The 20,717-nt window shown below is 44.5% G+C and overlaps 1 protein-coding gene across 5 annotated transcripts in view; it reads right to left on the bottom strand.

Annotated features, from left to right (window-relative positions):
* Positions 1-20,717, bottom strand: part of LOC134351022 (netrin receptor UNC5D-like) — a 924,405-nt gene that overhangs the window by 28,867 nt on the left and 874,821 nt on the right. For all 5 annotated transcript variants that reach the window (XM_063056996.1, XM_063057001.1, XM_063056997.1 and 2 more), the window contains exon 14: positions 10,553-10,702. In XM_063056996.1, coding sequence (XP_062913066.1) covers positions 10,553-10,702 — 150 coding nt within the window. The remainder of the gene's footprint in view (positions 1-10,552; positions 10,703-20,717) is intronic.

Below are 20,717 nucleotides of genomic sequence, written 5' to 3'. Positions count from 1 at the left end.
GACACCCTGACATCCTGACCCTCTCCTCCAGCCCTGACACCCTGACCTTTTCAGTTTGGCCCGGCACTTAAATCGTCCAAACCTAAGGTTGTTCCTTGCTCTCAGACCTGAGCCCTGCTGCTTCGATATGCTCTCAGGCCCTGGCCCCACCGCCTCGGTTCAGCCTATACCCAACCTTTCCAGTTCAGCGCGGCACTTATATTGATCAAACTTTGGGGGTTTGCTCGCTCTCTGGCCCGCGATCCATCTCACCTTGCCGTGGTTCTGCCGCTCCAAGTCCGTTCCAGCAATGGCCAAACATTGGCTCACTTCCCTCCCTCGTGCCTGCGCCAAGCTGCCTCATTTTGGCACGTACATACCACGCCTCAACTGTTTTTCACATTTAAGATTCTGTACTCTGTACATCTTATTCTGCATTCTGTTACTCCTTTGGCTTGGTCTATCTCAATATAATATGTAATGGGTTGATCTGCATGAACAGAATGCAAGGCAAGCTTTTCACTATATCTTGGTACATGTGACAATGATAAACCAATACCAATATGACTTACTTTCTCTTGTTTACTTGACTTGAACCCTTCAGTAATTTCAAAACGCTCCATGAGCTGCTGGGGTGGTGGTAGAGGCAGATGCTTTAGGAACATTTAAGGGACTCTTGGATAGGCAGGTGGATGAATGGAAAATGGAGGGCTATTGTGTACAGTTTTGATCACCGAATTATAGGAAAGATGTCAACAAAATAGAGAGAGTACAGAGAAGATTTACTAGAAATCATCACCTAAGTTACAGAGAAAGGTTGAACAAGTTGGGTCTTTATTTTTTGGAACATAGAAAGTTGAGGGGAGACTTGATAGAGATATTTAAAATTATGAGGGGGATAGATAGAGTTGACGTGGATAGGCTTTTTCCATTGAGAGTGGGGGAGATTCAAACAAGAGGACATGAGTTGAGAGTTAAAGGGCAAAAGTTTAGGGGTAACATGAGGGGGAACTTCTTTACTCAGAGAGTGGTGGCTGTGTGGGACGAGCTTCCAGCAGAAGTGGTTGAGGCAGGTTCTATGTCGTTGTTTAAAGTTAAATTGGAGAGCTATATGGACAGGAAAGGAATGGAGGGTTATGGGCTGAGTGCAGGTCGGTGGGACTAGGTGAGAGTAAGAGTTCGGCACGGACTAGAAGGGCCGAGATGGCCTGTTTCCGTGCTGTAATTGTTATATGGTTATATGGTTATTGTGAGGAAAGGTCAGATTGATCTTGGAGTTGGTTAAAAGGTTGGCATAACATTGTGGGCTGAAGGGCCTGTATTGTGCTGTACTTTTCTATGTTCACTAACCCTCAGCTGACGCATTCCAAACACTAGCTGCTTTCGGGATGAAACATAATTCTTCCTTGTATTATCTATATGTTGCTGTGCTGCTCTCTGTTACTCTCCATTCAGCCTTTGCCACTTGCACACTCTTTCCAAGGCTTACCAAAGTTGCTCAGCTACAGCGAGCGAAAACAAGAGGCTGCAATTCACCCTCCAATGTCCGCCTGCGTTTCAAAAGCAAGGTCACTTTGTGGCTGTGCGGAGCGGCTGGCAAAGTCACTGACTCACAGCTCCAGCAGCCCCGGTCCAATCCTGATATCTGTGTGGAGTTTGGCCACTCTGACGGCGGGTTGCCTCCAGACCCCCTGCTTTCCTGCCACAATCACGTGGATTGGCCGGTTAAATGCTGAGTTTTAAAATCTGCTGGGGCAGTTAATGGGAATGTGGGGAGCATGAAGTATTTACTGTAGATGGGTGCAGACTCCTTGGGCATGTTTCTGTGGTGTACGACTCCATTAATACAGAGTCAGTCTGTTTAATTTATAGCACATTAAAATGGTCAGTGTCCCTTTAAATACCACATAACTGGTTCACAGGTGGGAACTGGTACCGTGGGCGGTGGACTGACAACCTGAGGGTGCGAACTAGCGATCCAGAGCAACAGACATAAAATGATGGAGGATCTCAGCAGGTCAAACTGTGAGGGTCACTAGCGAACTCTAGCGCAGGAATCACAGAGACTTTGTTAATTCAAACTAAGCTGAAGATTCATTACAGAAATTAACCAGAAAAGCTAACGAGCTCAGGCAAGCTATACAGAATCTCGATGACCTGAAATCACCCATGATACACAGAAGAACTCCGTCTGATTTCCACCACGCAAGGAACCACAACGACAGAGCAAAGAGGGTTTGGCATGCCCCCTGAAATATGCCCTGGAGCACGTAGGAAGTCAGGACCAATCAGACAACATAGGTGCCCAGACAAAGAAAAAATCCCCAAGGCCAACAACTACAAGTACAGTGCTAATTAAATGATTCCAAGTTGAATAAAAGTGATAAATACAGAGAGTTTAGCAATCCCCACAACACCAAATGAGACACCTGCAACACAAAGTGAAAACCTCCCACTAGCCCAAAGACAAACAAATAGACATAAAAGGTAAACAATCCAAGGAACACTGCGGATCCGAGAAAATGCACACCACATACTAACTGAAAATAAACCCTTTCTTTTTAAACGACCCCTGGTTGTGACACAAACAGCATCCATGGAGGGAAATGTCCATACCTGAGGCTGAGACCCTCCAACAGGGGCTCTTGTTATTGATAAAGGTGTCTGAAATAGTCACCCACTAAGTGGCAATTCTTACTGTTTCATCAAAGTGTGAGTGCATTGTTGTTACCCTTGAGTGGAATTGATGTTCTCTGCAATGCCTCCAAGGACAACGGCACTCCAGCTTTGCAGACGATACAATGATAGGTGGAGCGGCAAGTAGCGTTGAGGAACAGAGAGTCTGCAGGAGGTCCTAGGCCAATTCGAGAATGAGTAAAGAAGCGGCAGATTAAATAGTGCAGGGAAGTGTACGATCACACACTTTTGTAGAAGAAATGAAAGCATAGACTGTGTTCTAAATGGGGAGCAAATTCAGAAATCTGAGGTGCTTAGGGACTTGACAGTATTCATGCAAGATTCCTTAATGGTTAACTTGCAGGTTAAGTTGATGGTAAGGAAGGCATATACAATGTTAGTATTCATATCAAGAGGACTAGAATATAAGAAAAAAGATGGCTATTGGTCAGATGGCGCTTAGAGTACTGTATCGTGAGTTGTTTCATGCCACTTAACTAAGAAAGGATGTGTTTGGCATTGGAGAGAGTCCAGAAGAAGTTCATGGGAATTATCCCAGGAATGAAAGGGTTAATGTTTAAGGAGTGTTTGATGGCTCTGGGCTGGTCCTCATTAGATATTAGAAAAATGAAGGGGGATCTCAATGAAACTTATCGAATATTGAAAGACCTAGTTAGAGTGGACATGGAGAGGATGCTTTCTTTAGTGGGACATCTAGGACCAGAGGGCACGGCCTCAGAATAGAAGGACATCCCTTTAGAATAGAGATGAGGAGGAATTTATTTAGCCGGAGGGTGGTAAATCTGTGGAGTTCTTTGCCACAGAACAATTCACTGGGTATATTTAAGACGGAGGTTGATAGTTCTTGATAAGCAAGGGCATCGAAAGTTATGAGTAGAAGGCAGGAGAATGGGATTGAAAAGGCTAATAAAAGACTAGAAGGGCCAAGATGGCCTGTTTCCGTGCTGTAATTGTTATATGGTTATATGGTTAAATCAGCCAAGGTGATATGGCAGAGTAAACTCGATGGGCTAAATGGCCTAATTCTGCTCCTATTTATTATAACCTCTTCTACAATTATTCTTATTTCCTTCTTATTCCCTTCTACAATCAACTCTGCTACAGTTGGTCTGCATCTGAAACCTTCATCCTAATCACAAACAAGAGAAAGTCTGCAGATGCTGGAAATCTAAGCAACACACACACACACAAAGGGGATGGGAACAAGTGCAGAGAGACAGAGGGGTGTAAAATGAGGGTAGAAGCAAAAAGTAGTAAGGTGAAAAGTAACAGTGGCAGGCCGGCAAATCCAGGGCAAAAATCAAAAAGGGCCACTTTTCAACATAATTGTATAAGGGCTAAGAGAGTTGTAAAAGTGAGCTTGAAGGCTTTGTGTGTCAATGCAAGGCGCATTCGTAACAAGGTGGATGAATTGAATGTGCAGATAGTTATTAATGAATATGATATAGTTGGGATCACAGAGACATGGCTCCAGGGTGACCAAGGATGGGAGCTCAACATTCAGGGATATTCAATAATCAGGAGGGATAGACATGAAAGAAAAGGAGGTGGGGTGGCGTTGCTGGTTAGAGAGGAGATTAACGCAATAGGAAGGAAGGACATTAGCCGGGAGGATGTGGAATTGATATGGGTAGAGTTGCATAACATGAAGGGGCAGAAAACGCTGGTGGGAGTTGTGTACAGGCCACCTAACAGTGGTAGTGAGGTTGGGGATGGCAATAAACAGGAAATTAGAAATGCGTGCAATAAAGGAACAGCAGTTATAATGGGTGACTTCAATCTACATATAGATTGAGTGAACCAAGTTGGTAAGGGTGCTGAGGAAGAGGATTTCTTGGAATGTATGCGGGATAGTTTTCTGAACCAACTAGAGAGCAGGCGATTCTAGGCTGGGTATTGAGCAATGAGGAAGGGTTAGTTAGCAATCTTGTCGTGTGAGGCCCCTTGGGTAAGAGTGACCATAATATGGAGGAATTCTTCATTAAGATGGAGCGTGACATTGTTAATTCAGTAACAAAGGTTCTGAACTTAAAGAAGGGTAACTTTGAAGGAATGAGACTTGAATTAGCTAAGACAGACTGACAAGTGATACTTAAAGGGTTGACGGTGGATATGCAATGGCAAGCATTTAAAGATCGCATGGATGAACTACAACAATTGTTCATCCCAGTTTGGCAACAGAATAAATCAGGGAAGGTAGTGCACCCGTGGCTGACAAGGGAAATTAGGGATAGTATCAATTCCAAAGAAGAAACATACAAATTAGCCAGAAAAAGCGGCTCACCTGAGGACTGGGAGAAATTCAGAGTCCAGCAAAGGAGGACAAAGGGCTTAATTAGGAAGGGGAAAAAAGATTATGAGAGAAAGCTGGCGGAGAACATAAAAACTGACTGTAAAAGCTTTTATAGATATGTGAAAAGAAAAAGATTGGTTAAGACAAATGTAGGTCCCTTACAGTCAGAAACAGCTGAATTGATCATGGGGAACAAGGACATGGCAGACCAATTGAATAACTATTTTGGTTCTGTCTTCACAAACATAAATAATCTTCCGGAAATAGTAGGGGACTGAGGGTCTAGTGAGATGGAGGAACTGAGGGAAATACATGTTAGTAGGGGAGTGGTGTCAGGTAAATTGAAGGGATTAAAGGCAGATATATCCCCAGGGCCAGATGGTCTGCATCCCAGAGTGCTTAAGGAAGTAGCCCAAGAAATAGTGGATGCATTAGTGATAATTTTTCAAAACTCTTTAGATTCTGGATTACTTCCTGAGGATTGGAGGGTGGCTAATGTAACCCCGCTTTTTAAAAAAGGAGGGAGAGAGAAACTGGGGAATTCTAGACCGGTTTGCTTGACATCGGTGGTGGGAAAAATGCTAGAGTCAGTTATCAAAGATGTGATAACAGTACACTTGGAAAGCGGTGAAATCATCGGACAAAGTCAGTATAGATTTGTGAAAGGAAAATCATGTCTGATGAATCTCATAGAATTTTTTGAGGATGTAACTAGTAGAGTGGATAGGGGAGAACAAGTGGATGTGGTATATTTGGATTTTCAAAAGGCTTTTGACAAGGTCGAACACAGGAGTTTAGTGTGCAAACTTAAAGCACACGGTATTGGGGGGTAAGGTATTGGTGTGGATAGAGAATTGGTTGGCAGACAGGAAGCAAAGAGTGGGAATAAAGGGGACCTTTTCAGAATGGCAGGCAGTGACTAGTGGGGTACCGCAAGGCTCAGTGCTGGGACCCCAGTTGTTTACAATATAAACTTGACTTAGACGAGGGAATTAAATGCAGCATCTCCAAGTTTGCGGATGACACGAAGCTGGGTGGCAGTGTTAGCGGTGAGGAGGATGCTAAGAGGATGCAGAGTGACTTGGATAGGTTAGGTGAGTGGGCAAATTCATGGCAGATGCAATTTAATGTGGATAAATGTGAGGTTATCCACTTTGGTGGCAAGAACAGGAAAACAGATTATCATCTGAATGGTGGCCGATTAGGAAAAGGGGAGGTGCAATGAGACCTGGGTGTCATTATACACCAGTCATTGAAAGTGGGCATGCAGGTACAGCAGGCAGTGAAAAAGGCAAATGGTATGCTGGCATTCATAGCAAGAGGATTCGAGTACAGGAGCAGGGAGGTGCTACTACAGTTGTACAAGGCCCTGGTGGGACCACACCTGGAGTATTGTGTGCAGTTTTGGTTCCCTAATCTGAGGAAAGACATCCTTGCTATAGAGGGAGTACAAAGAAGGTTCACCAGATTGATTCCTGGGATGGCAGGACTTTCATATGATGAAAGACTGGATCGACTAGGCTTATACTTGTTGGAATTTAGAAGATTGAGGGGGGATCTGATTGAAACGTATAAAATCCTAAAGGGATTGGACAGGCTAGATGCAGGAAGATTGTTCCCGATGTTGGGGAAGTCCGGAACGAGGGGTTACAGTTTGAGGATAAAGGGGAAGCCTTTTAGGACCGAGATGAGGAAAAACTTCTTCACACAGAGAGTGGTGAATCTGTGGAATTCTCTGCCACAGGAAACAGTTGAGACCGGTTCGTCGGCTATATTTAAGAGGGAGTTAGATATGGTCCCTGTGGTTAAAGGGATCGGGGGGGTATGGAGAGAAGGCAGGTACAGGGTTCTGAGTTGGATGATCGGCCATGATCATACTGAATGGTGGTGCAGGTTCGAAGGGCCGAATGGCCTACTCCTGCACCTATTTTCTATGTTTCTATGTTTCTAAAAAGATGGAGGTACTCAGCAGGTCAGGCAGCATCTGTGGAAAAGAGTACAGCTGACATTTCAGCCCAAAACATCGACTGTACTTTTTTCCATAGATGCTGCCTGGCCTGCCAAGTTCCTCCAGCATTTTGTGTGTATTACACAAAATTCATCTTAACTGTCTGTAGAGTAACTCCACAACAGACCCTCTGGAACGTTGGATACTACAAGCAGTGTACTTCTGACCCAATCACATGTGTATCAATAAATACACTCTGAAATTCATTGTTCATTAATAACACAATCTCCCCTTGGCTTTGAAAGCTAACGATGCTACTGTTGCCACAGTTACAGCAGTGATAATAAAAAAATCTCTGATGATCATTCACACTTACAAAATAAATTAATAATTATGACCGGTGGTAGCTTTTAAAAATGGTGCCCTGGATGTTCAAATAACGTCGTTCCCATAATCTTATAAAAATACAGTATCAAACAAAGCGTGCATAGACATCAAAACTAATCAATTTCCTATCCAGTTATATTTCCTGATATTGAAAGAAATAAATGTAAGTGAGCTAATATTAGACAGCAATATCTGTCTTGGCTCTGTGGATAGTACACTTGCTTCTGAATGCAAAGATTGTTGAATGCAGCCTCTAACAGTCACAGTAATACGGTTGTATATCTAACGATATGTCATTTATGCATTGTGTCAATTTGTATATCGACAGAATATTTTATAAAAATCTGTTAATATTATTGTGTTAGTATAATCCTATGTGCTGTATGTGATCTATGTACTGTGCATTTTGTACCTTAGTCCCTGAGGAACATGGTTTCATTTATCTATATACATGTATACAGTTGAATGACAATAAACTTGAACTTGAGTTCAAGTCTCACTTGAAAGACCCGAGCACATAATTAAGACTGACTGACACTTAAGTGCTTAAGCCGTTGGAGGTTCTGTTTGTCAAATGAGACGCCAGCCAGTGCACATTCTCTGGAAGATCTGAACGGTGAGCTTATCCTACCTGGGAAGGAGTAGGAGAGTCTTAGCAGAGTTCTGTTGACCAACACTAACCGATATTATTTTGGCATTAAAAGCAGAAATTGCTGGAAAAACTCAGCAGGTAAAGCAGCATCAGTGGACAGAGAAACTGTTAAACAATTCAGGTCCCCTAACCTGCTGCTTTTATGCATTTCCCATGGGATCCTGACCTCAACTGTGCTCTGTGCTAACTGCATCCAGTTCTTCTGGAAACTGATTTCTTCCCATATCCCAAAGACATGGAAATTGCGCAGTAGTAGGAAATATTACGGGAGAAATCAGGACGGCTAAAAGAAGCATGATGTTGCTTTGTCAGGTGTAGTGCAGAAACAAACCCTTCTGCCCGTCTAGTCTGTGCTGAACGATTATTCTGCTTAGTCCCATCAAGCCACACCTGAACCATATCCATATCCCTCCCATCCATGTACTTATCCAAATGTTTAAAGTTGAAATCAAACCCTCATCCACTACTTCCTCTGGTAGCTTGTTTCACACGCTTACCAACTTCAGCCATGATGAAATGGCGGAGCAGACTTAATGGACCAAATGGCCTAATTCTGCTCCTACATCTTATGGTCTTAGGTCCTTAAATATCTCACCTTTCACCTTTAACCTATGACATCTTGTTCTAGTTTTACCCAACCTCAATGGAAATACCCCACTTGCATTAATCCTATCAATCCCTCATAATTTCGTATATCTCTATCAAATCTCCCCTCATTGTCCTACATTCCAGGGAAAAATAAATGTTGTAGCAAAATAAAACTCAGTTCAGTTCTGGTCACCTCATTATAGGAAGGATGCTGAATTTCTAGAGATGGTACAGAGGAGATTTACCAGGATGCTGCCTGGTTGGAGAGCTTGTCTTATGAGGAAAGGTTGAGCAAGGTAGGGCTTCTGTCATTGGAATGAAGGAGGATGATCTAGTGTGCAGACTGGTCCTGCACTTTGTGTGGAGGAAGGCACTGAGATTATGTGCACAGACTGGTCCTGCACTTTGTGTGGAGGAAGGCACTGAGATTATGTGCACAGACTGGTCCTGCACTCTGTGGAGGAAAGCGCAGAGATCTAGTGCAACCGCTGTCAAAACTGTGGGGTAAGGCTATGGCTTAAGGCTCCACTGCCAATGCATGTAAAGGACCTGGAATTCATATAAAATGTCTTAATGTGTTTGTTAATGGGAAAGTTGATGTGACGTTGATCATTTGTTCATGTTCTCAATGTTTATTGTTTATTTATTAATCATTATTATTATTGTTGCTTTTATTCTTTCTCTTTGCATTTGTACGGTTTGTTGTCTTATGCACTTTGGTAGTTTGCCCGTCCTGTTGGGGGTGGCCTTTAATTAATTGTATTGCACTTCTTGGATTTAATGTGAATGCTCCCCCTTAATGCAAATTCTGCAAATAAATGGAAATAGCAATGTTATAGAACATAGAATAGTTGAGTACAGAAACAGTCCTTGGGCCTATGATGTTGTGCTAAAACTAACTTAACTAGTTATTAGCCTAACGAACATCTGGGGTGGTGGGATGGAGATACATCTCTACCCAAGGAGGTGTAAGGTTCTCATTCCCTCTGCTAACCTGGGGGTCATCCTTGGGCAAGGTGTAGCACCTGCTTAGCCTCCCCATGTGAAGCCACCGGAGCAGGTAGTGGATGGTCGTATGAGCGGCAGATGCACATCACAAGTCCTGGTTATGTGACCACTGACGCCAGGCAGACAATCACTGAAGAGTGTTGATAATGCATGAGGTTATCCATCTTGTAAACACATTGGCCAAAGAAGCGTAAATTTTATGAATAAATTATATGTTTAACTTTAAATATTATTGTGTATCGAGCAGCAAAATGGTTCCGTCCCCTACTCTTCACTCCTCTGGCCACCCAACTTGCAAGTTAATGGGATTAGTGTACAGTACTCTGCAAAACTCTCAGGCATATATATACAGCTAGGGTACCTAGGATGTTTGCACAGTACTGTATTTGTCAATGTGGAGCAGACAGCGAGTCTGTAAACCTGGCAGGAGCAAAGGATGTTGAGAATGGTGAAGGTGGAGTGCTATTGGATGGGTGTGGAGCAGGTGGCAGGGAAGGAGTGTCAGGGGCAGGGGTTGGCATGGGTGCAGACACCTGGCAAGATCATTTAATTCCAAACAATTGGTTTATTGATCATTACAGAATGTCTCTCTGGTGCTTCCCACTCCCTCCCCCCTCCCTTCCCCGTTTCCCAACCATATTCCCCTCTTCCTGCCCCCTTCCCATTCTCAGTCCACAATAAAGACTAATATCAGAATCAGGTTATCATCACTTACATACATCCTGAATTATTTGTTTTTTGTGGCAGCAGTACAGTTTAAGACATAAAATTCATACAGTACTCTGCACAAACCTTAGGCACGTGCCTAAGACTTTTGCACAGTACTGTTGATGGGCAGAAAGGTCAGCATGGGTGTGGTGCTGTAAACTCTACAGCTCTGACGACGTGTAATGCCAAAACTGGGTGCATTCACTCGTGTTCATACGTAAGCCTCCACCCACCGGTGATTTTGAAGGTTCATGCATGCACAGCAAGTTGTGCTGAAGCAAGCAGCAAATACCTGAAACAGCGTCAGTGGTTTTACTCTCCACAGGAACTGGGGTATGTCGAGTAGGGAGATTTGAAGGCCATATGAGTTCGCTTTGAAATGTATTGTTCTGGGCTCATCCAACAGGTGCCCTCCCTGGTTCCTCTCTTCTGTCATCACCTCCTGGGACAGAAGGAATGCAAGAGTTAACATTTGCAATTGCAGACCACAACATTTTTTGTTCCAGGCACAAGTTTCTCAATCTGAAACATCACCTCCATTTCTCAATCCACAGATGCCGACTGACCTGCAGAACATTTCTGACGTTTTCAGTTTTTATTTCAGAATCTCAGTGTCTACAACTTCTTTGATTTTGGATTCACATTAGTTGTATTTTCAGGAATATTTACAGAAAGAAATTAACTGTGGACTTTAATTAATTGTATTAATTTATTAAAGAAATTCACAGAAGGATGAACTTCTGACAAGATGCATATTTTCAGGACCGTTCATTATAAATTAAAGTGGTTTGGATTTGTAACAGGCTTGATCATATTCCTTAAGGAATTTACTTAAGGAATATTCCTTCAGTATTTTACAAAGGTAGAATTAATTTGGAATCCTTCACTAGTATGTAGGTTCTAAGATGCATAGGTGGGGGGTGGTGGTTGATTAGGAGACTATGCTCTTTGCTGTTCTTCAAAGGATTCAAAGTATATTTATTACTAAAGTACAGTACGTATAAATTATACAGCCTTGCTATTTGTCTGCTTACAGACAGCCACAAAGAAAGAACTCAATTAAAAAAAGAGACCAATACTCAATGACAGAGAAAGAGAAAAAAAAACACAGGTTATGCAATCAACAGAATCAAGCAACAGCATTCTGAACCAATTTGAGTCCGTAGACCCCGAATCCCTGGAGCAGGTTGAAGTAGGTCTCGGTAGGTCTCGGTAGGTCCCAAAGCCTCAGTCTCGGTACATCATATAGCAGGGCAAATTACCACGAAGTGCATAGCAGCCAGAGCAGTTCCACAGCTTCAGCGCTGCAGGGAGAGGAGTGTACATTGCGGGAGAGTGACCGAAATTGGCCCGACCCTCACCCCAGGGACGATTTATGGGTTGAATTTTTTCAGGTTTCAGGATCAGATAAAAGCCACAGCAACGTTGTCACTCTGGAACGAGTGCAAAGCATTCAGAAAGGGTAGATTCTGCTGATCAGGAGGCACATCATGTATTACCTTCGCTCCTTACAAACGAGAGCTAAAGGAGCATCAAAGACAACTGTCCATCGTCTGTTCTGACCACATAAGCCTGGGATTCAACTAATGAACAAGGATTATGATGGATCCCTCTCAAATATCTGCATTCCAAAACCTTTCAACATTCTCAGGTTGCTCCATGGTGACCTTGAGGCCATGATTCTTGTCACTGGGTTCAGCACAGACCCACTCCCAATGCAGACAAAGGTTCCCCACACCAACTTGTTATCAATGGTGCTATTAACGCACCAACTTCCTTCTCAATCTTTCTCGCTGGGGTATTTCACCTCTCCTCTTACATACTTCCTGCTTGAGTTAATCTACAGAGCAAGGGGAAACCATTCAGTTTCCCTCCAGTCCAGAAGTCACCTCATTATGTGCAGGTGACGAATGGTACTCAAGTCATTGAGTTTAAAAAAGCATTGTTTTCTCTTTCATGGAAGCAGACGAGAGGATGGACCTACGCGAACATCCTGAAGACTAGGCCCATCACCAAAGTCATGGCACATTACCACCCAATGTGCCACTCCATGGACGGAGTCTACCTTCGTCCAGTGCCTTGCATTCCTTCCAACATAGGACAATAGGGTGCCGCACTCTTACTGCTCAGGGCATCCTGGAGTTTGGAGTTCAATTCTGGCACCGTTCTATAAGGTGCCGCTGAATGTCCTCCCCTTGGGTTTTCTCTAGGTCCTCCTGTTTTGTTCCACAGTCCAAAGATGTACCAGCTAGGTTAACTGGTTATTGTAAATTGTCCTACGATTAGGTTAGGGTGAATTGGGTTTGTCGGGAGTTGTTGGGCGGTGTGGCTCAAAGAGCCAGAAAGGCCTACTCTGTACTGTATCAGTAAATCATTTTAAAAAAACAGCAATGCTCCTGAGGATCCTATCTGATCACGAAGCTCAAAGAAACACAACTCATAAACCTTCCCTGAGACTGCTGAAGAGCAGTACAGAGTACAAACATCTCCAAACAATTAAGATCCATAATGAGGCACAAATCAATGTAGCCCATTTTCCACATCTCAGGAGACATCACCAATGCTCTAACAAAATCTTTGGACACCTGGGGAAAGGATTGAGGACCTCAGCTACAGCACAGAGTTCAAGGTTCATTCACTCCTGCGTGCATCCAATGTGTCTTAGGGGTGCATGAAGTGGGAGCTGGCAGACACCATTGTGGTTCCTGGTGACCACTTCTGCACCAAGTTTCAGCTGCTGGAAGAACTCCAGCTCAAAGTGAATGACCCAGGAATCTGAATTTCAAACACCGCATTGCATCAGGAAGGGGGAGAGTTACCCAGACACTGTGTTTCAGGGGGTGGTCATACCCATTAGGTTGGCTGCTACAAATTTGGTCTGTGGTCGGGGACACGACGGTGTGACTGTGAGTGAGGCAGGTAGAGGAATCCAAAAGGTAGGGCTGGAGGAACCTCAGCTTGTCCAGCAGGCCTGAGATAGTAGCTCCCTGTGCTGCAGGAAGGATAAGCAACTGAACTGTGGCACCATGGTTCAGAGAGTCAGTCAAGGCGGGGCTGGAAAGTGAGAGAAGAGAAATGTATTTGTGCTGGGACCCCAGTTGTTTACAATATATATTAATGACTTGGATGAGGGAATTAAATGCAGCATCTCCAAGTTTGCGGATGACACGAAGCTGGGTGGCAGTGTTAGCTGTGAGAAGGATGCTAAGAGGATGCAGAGTGACTTGGATAGGTTGGGTGAGTGGGCAAATTCATGGCAGATGCAATTTAATGTGGATAAATGTGAAGTTATCCACTTTGGTGGCAAAAATAGGAAAACAGATTATTATCTGAATGGTGGCCGATTAGGAAAAGGGGAGGTGCAACGAGACCTGGGTGTCATTATACACCAGTCATTGAAAGTGGGCATGCAGGTACAGCAGACGGTGAAAAAGGCGAATGGTATGCTGGCATTTATAGCGAGAGGATTCGAGTACAGGAGCAGGGAGGTACTACTGCAGTTGTACAAGGCCTTGGTGAGACCACACCTGGAGTATTGTGTGCAGTTTTGGTCCTCTAATCTGAGGAAAGACATCCTTGCCATAGAGGGAGTACAAAGAAGGTTCACCAGATTGATTCCTGGGATGGCAGGACTTTCATATGAAGAAAGACTGGATGAACTGGGCTTGTACTCGTTGGAATTTAGAAGATTGAGGGGGGATCTGATTGAAACGTATAAGATCCTAAAGGGATTGGACAGGCTAGATGCAGGAAGATTGTTCCCGATGTTGGGGAAGTCCAGAATGAGGGGCCACAGTTTGAGGATAGAGGGGAAGCCTTTTAGGACCGAGATTAGGAAAAACTTCTTCACACAGAGAGTGGTGAATCTGTGGAATTCTCTGCCACAGGAAACAGTTGAGGCCAGTTCATTGGCTATATTTAAGAGGGAGTTAGATATGGCCCTTGTGGCTACGGGGGTCAGGGGGTATGGAGGGAAGGCTAGGGCGGGGTTCTGAGTTGGATGATCAGCCATGATCATAATAAATGGTGGTGCAGGCTCGAAGGGCCGAATGGCCTACTCCTGCACCTATTTTCTATGTTTCTATGTAATTAAGGAATGTCTAGTTAGGGGATAGATACAAATCTCTGTCACAAGAATCGAGAGTCCTGAAGGCTACATGGCCTGCCTGATACCCAGGATTGCCACATTTCAGCTGACCTGCAGAGGAATTTGGAGCAGGAGGGGAAAGAATTTGCCGTGGTCCATGTGAGTAGCAGTGACATGGGAAGGACAAGAAAAGTGGTTTTTCTTAGGGAATTGAGCAGCTGTGGACTAAATTAATGCTCAGAATCAGAAAATAATAATCTCTAGATTGCTACCTGAGCCATGTAGAAATTCAGAGAGGGTTAATAAGATCAGAGAGCTGCATGCATGGCTCAAAGACCGATGTGGGAGAAGTGGGTTTGAACTTGTAGGACATTGGTATCAGTATTGGGCAAGGAGGGGGCTGATCTGATGAGACAGGCTCCACCTGAACCATTTCGGGACCATCATTTGGTGAATCGCATAACTAGGGCTGTGGACAGGGTTTTAAATTAAATAGTGGGTGGGGGGGGGAGGAGCGTTTCAGCAACTTGGAAAAGTATGCATGAAGTAAAAGGGAAGGAGAGTGCAGGAGATGTTATTGAAGTCTTCAGAATTAAGAATAGGATGAAGTTTAGATAGGGGTTATAAATTAACTTCAGAGAACACGTGGACAAAATTGAGAAGAACAGTGGTAAATACAACACTGAAGGTGTTCCAATTGAATGCCTGCAGTATTCAAGGTAAGCAGATGAGCTAGAAAGTGGAAGGTATAATGTTGTGGGCATCACTGAGTCGTGTTTGAAGAAGATCACAGCTGAGAAATAAACATCCAAGGATACACATCCTATTGAAAAGATAGGCAGGTGGGCAGAAGGGGTGGGTGGCTTTGATGGTAAAAAGTGAAATCATATCCTTTGAAAGAAGTGACATGGGTAGAGTTAAGAAACGGCAAGGGCAAAACAAACTCTAATGGGAGATACGTACAGGCCTTCGAGCAGTAGCCAGGATGTCATACAAATTACAACATGAGATACAAAAAGAATATAAAAAGGGCAATGTTATGATGGCCATGGGGCATTGCCATATGCAGGTACTCTGGGAAGATCAAGTTGGTACCAGATTTCAAGAGGAAGAATCTGTGGAATGTCTACAGGATGGATTTTTTGGAGAAGCTTGTAGTCAAACCCACTGGAGAAAAGGCAATTCTGGATTTGATGCAGTTTGATTAACCTGATTTGATTAGGAAGCTTAAGGTAAAGGAATCCTCAGGAGACAGTGATTATAAGATTCAAGATGGTTTAATGTCATGTCCTGTAATCAAGTTAATGAGAATGAAATAATTGTTACTCTGGATCTGATGCAGCACAAAAATCCCATAAAAGATAAAGAACATAATAATAATAATAATAATAATAATAAATATACACACAATAAATATAAATACATAAGATAGCTTATATATGTAGATTGATTGCATTTCCATAAAGTGATGCTAGGCTGCACAGAAGGTGCCTGATGGGAAGTTACAAAGTAGTGGTGGAGTTAGTGGATGGAGGTGTTGATCAGCCTTACTGCTTGGGCAAAGTTACTGTGTTTAGGGCTACACGGACTATATATCTTCCCACCTTGTCACTTGTAAAAATGCCACCTCTACCTCTCAATTCCTCTGTCTGCACTGTATCTGCTCTCAGAATGAGGCTTCTTATTGCAGAGCTAAAAAGATGACATCCTTCTTCAAAGAGAGGGGTTTTCCTTCCTCCACCATCAACCCTGCCTTCACCCGCATCTCTTCCATTTCATGCATCTGTCCTCACTCCAGCCACCCACCAGCCCACCAGGGAGAGGGTTCCCCATCTCCTCACCTACCGGCCCATCAGCCACTGCATCCAGTAGATAATTCCATGTAATTTCCACCATCTCCAATGGGATCCCAACTCTAAGTACATCTTTCCCTCTTCCCTCAAAATCCGCATTCCACAGGAATCACACTTTACGCGACTCCCTTGTCCATTTGCCCCTCCCCACTGATCTAACTCCCAGCGCTTAACCTTGCCAGTGGAACAAATGCCACACCTGCCCCTACACCTCCTCCATCACCACCATTCAGGGCCTAAAACAGTCCTTCCAGGTGATGTAACACGTCTCCTGAGAGTCTGTTGAGGTCGTATACTGTATCTGATGCTCCCCGTGTGGGCTCCTCTATATCGGTGAGACCTGACGTAGATTGGGAGCCCACTTTGCCAAGTTCCTACGCTCCATCTGCCAGAAAAAGTGGAATCTCCCAGCCGTCACTCTTTCAATTTTACTTCCTATTCCCATTCTGACATGTTAGTCCATGGCCTCCTCTGCTATCGCGACGAGGCCACACTCAGCATGGAGGAGCAACACCTTACATTCTGTCTGAGTAGCCTCCAACCTGATGGCATGAACATCGGTTTGTCTAACTTCTGGTATTTGCCCTGGTCCCCTTCTCCTTCACCAATCCCCATTCCTATTGCCCTCTCTCACCTTATCTTCTCAGCTATCCGTCACCTCCCTCTGGTGCTCCTCCCACTTCCCTTTCTTCCATGGCCTCTGTCCTCTCCTAACAGATTCTCCCTTTTCCAGCCCTTTATCTCTTTCACCAATCTACTTCCTTGCTCTTTACTTCACTCTTCCCCCTCTCCCGGTTTCACCCATCACCTACTACCTTATATTTCTTCCTCTCCTCCCCCTTGCCTTTTTACTCTGACTTCTTTTTCCAGTCCTGATGAAGGGTCCCGGCCTGAAATGTCGACTGTTTACTCTTTTCCATAGATGCCGCCTGACCTGCTGAGTTCCTCCGGCATTTTGTGAGCATTACTTCGACTCCCAGCATCTGCAGACTCTCTAGTTTGTGCCTAAGGCTGGTGGTCCTGGTCTGGATGCTATGTAGCCTCCTCCCCGAATGGAGTGGGACAAAGAGTCTGTGAACAGGTTAGGTGGGATCCTTCATGATGTTACTGGACCTATCCCGGTACCTTTCTGTATATGTGTCCTTGGTGACGGGTAGGCTGGTGCCGGTGATGCATTGGGCAGTTTTGACTGCCCTTTGCAGTGCAGTTTCTGTACCAAGCAGTGATGCCAGCCGTCAGGATGCTCTGTAGAATGATGTGAGCATAAATGTGCAAAGTCTAGCTCTCTTCAGCCTCTTCAGAAAGTAGAGGCGTTGGTGAGCTTCCTTGACTGTGCAGGGATGTGTTCTGGGACCATGAGAGGATGTGTGTGATGTGCACTCCCAGGAGTTTGAAACTGCTCGCAGTTTCCACTGCTGTGCCACCGATGTAAAGAGGTGTTGGGGGGCGGGGGAGAAGGAGGTGTGAGTGGTGTGAGCTCTTCTTTGTCGTGTTGGCACCTGGAGCTCTTTCACCTCCTCACTGTAGGGTGTCTCTTCATTGTTGGTGATGAGCCCCACCACTGACTTGTCACTGCGAACTTGACAATGTGATTGCTCGGGTGTTTGGCCATTTTTGATGCATTATGTGCCCTCTCTTTTTATTTTATGCTGTCTTTGACTATTCTTGTCAGCCATGGTTGCCTCATACTCCATTTTGAATGCTTCTTCTTCTTTGCAATGAACCAGTCCTACATGTTCCAAATTACTTCCAGAATCCACTGCTGCTCTACCATCATCCGGGCTAGTGCCTCATTTCCATTAACTTTGGCCAGCTCCTCTCTCATGCTTAGTTAACTTTACTCAACTGTGACTGTAACTTCTCCCTCTCAAACTCAATGGTGAACTCTATCATATTCTCCTACTCTTTGGTCTAAATACACCACCATGCAACTGGGTGTTTGACTTCCTAACAGACCTCAGACAGTCAGGAGGCATAAACATAGAAACATAGAAAATAGGTGCAGGAGTAGGCCATTCGGCCCTTTGAGCCTGCACCGCCATTTATTATGATCATAACCGTTCTTCCCTCCCTTCGTCCTCAACATAGGTGCCGCTGAGGGCTGTGTGCCTAGCCCACTACTGTTCACTCTACTCACACATCTTGAACCTCCAGAAAGTGTCCACAGCAGGAGTATTGATAAGTTCGTGGCCTAAGGTAGAAGGAGATGAGTTATACAGCTCTCATTATATGCACGTGCAGTTCAACGCTTTGAGTGATTAAGCAGAAAGCTTGAAGTTAATAACTCATCTCCTTCTACCTTAGGCCACGAACCTATCAATCACCCCTGCTGTGGACACTTTCTGGAGGTCCAAGATCCGTATGCTCCATGATAGCTGGACTAAGTGTATAAATGTAGGAGAGGACTATGCTAAAAAATAAATGTGCTAGGTTTTCTAAAATTGACTCCTTCTATCTTAGGCCACGAACTTATCAATCACTCCTTGTATAAGGAGCATTGATGGCTCCGGGCCTGTACTTGTTGGAGTTTAGAAAAATGAGGGTGGATCTTCTTGAATATTGAAAGGCCTGGATAGAGTGAACATGGACAGGACCAGAAAGCACAGCCTCAGAATAGAAGGATGTCCCTTTAGAATAGAGATGAAGAGGAATTTCTTTAACCAAAGGGTGCTGAGTGTAGGGAATTCATGGCCACAGATGGCCAAGTCATTGGGGATATTTAAAGTGGAGGTTGAGAGTTTCTTGACTAGTGGGGTGGAGCATCAAATTTTACAGGGAGAAACCAGGAGATTAGAGTTTAGAGGGAAAATAAATCAGCTAAGATTGAATGGTGGAGCAGACACAATGGCCCAATTGGTCTAATTTTCTCCTATGTCTTATGATCTTACAGTACAAGGACGAGAGGAGAGGGAATGGAGGAAAAGCTGGCAGGTGATAGGTGGATCCAATTGAGGACGGGTCAGATGGTGGATGGAAGGGTGGAAATAGAAACAAAGACTGGGAGATGATAGTTGGAAGCAACAAAGGACTGTGAGAGTTGGAATCTAACAGGAGCAGAATATGGAGCATGGATTTGATGAGGGAAGTGGGGAGTGATGATGACAATAGAGTTTGAGAGAACTAGTGGGAAGAGTACATGGGTGACGGGCAGGTGGAATGGGTGGAGGTGGGGAAAGGAACTGGGTGACAGAGGAAAGTGTAGGAAAATAACTGGATACATCAGCAAGAGAGAGGAAAGAGACAGAAGGGGAGTAACTTGCTGGAAGTTGGAGAATCAGTTATCATGCCATTGGATTGTGAACTTCCCAGATGGAAGATGAGGTGCTGGCTCTCTGTTCTGTCTTCATTCTCACCCTTACAGTGGAGAAGGCCGAGGACAGATACGTCAGTGTGGGAATGGAGAGGGGAATTAAAATGACTAACAATTGGGAGCTCCAGATGGCCAAAGTGGACACCACATAGGTGCTCCAGCATCTTCTTCTTGCTCTAGATTCTGGTATCAGTTGTCCCTTGTGTCCTCTATCAACTTCCTTTCAATTTTGTACAGGGTGTCAGAATCTTTGGTCCACGACACCTCAAACTGGCTGTGAAACATCCAGGAAGATGCTGAAGAATTTGTGGAGGTGAAGTAGATAGGAGAGCACAGCAATCTGAAGATGTCCATCTGTAGCAGAGTCCACTGAACCCTCACAGGAGCCCTTCCCCAAATCAGAGTAGATGGCGCTAAAGGGCGACTCCTTTTCTTGCATCTTCGGAAACAGCTCTATTTCCATCTTTAATATCTTTATTTTTCCCTTCAGGGTTCTTTTGAAGACCCTGACCTGGAGTTACACGCAGACTTTGGTTCTTTGCGGGAATGGGACCCGTTCTTGGGGTTTCAGGACCGGCCAATGTTTGGCACGCCAAGAGGTTGGTCCGAGAGGCGGCCTAGTGTTTGGAAGCCTAAGATCTCAGGGCTCTGGAGACAGGTGGACTGAGGGTCGGTGTCATAGTAGGAGACTCGTGTGTCATCGGGGGAGGCTGGAAAATCTTTCGCTGTGGGCCCAAAGACCCGAGATCTTTGCGATCTTCGGGCACAGAGCTCAAAAAAGCGATGAAACAGATTTTTTAACGTCGTAAACCAGCGGGTTGTTGTTATGTCTCCTGCTCGCTGTGAAAATGGGGGATGCCTCTCTCTCCCTTGCCAGGAAGGGAGAGACCCTGTGGGTTGCCGAGTGCCGGATGAATTGAGATAGTCTTTGGAGAAATTGCAAGGTCTGTGTCTTTGCTATTGCCTGTCTCACGTTTGTCCTCGGTAGTAGGTGCGCTTTCTTTTGCCAAGGGGGGGGAGGGAGGTACAGTTGCCTCGCTGCTGCTTATGCGCAGGGGGGGAGCTGGGGGGGAGACTTTGGGGTTGTCACGTTTAACTTTCGTTCCTTCTTTGGGGCACTTCTCTGTTTTTGTGGATGTTTTGCAAAGAAAAAGCATTTCAGGATATACATTGTATACATTTCTCTGACATTAAATTGAACCTATGA

The sequence above is a fragment of the Mobula hypostoma genome, chromosome 8 (genome assembly GCF_963921235.1).
Source record: "Mobula hypostoma chromosome 8, sMobHyp1.1, whole genome shotgun sequence".
In the NCBI taxonomy this organism is placed as follows: domain Eukaryota; kingdom Metazoa; phylum Chordata; class Chondrichthyes; order Myliobatiformes; family Myliobatidae; genus Mobula; species Mobula hypostoma.
Note: the sequence above shows the minus strand (reverse complement) of the source record. Positions and strands in the feature narration are given on the sequence as shown.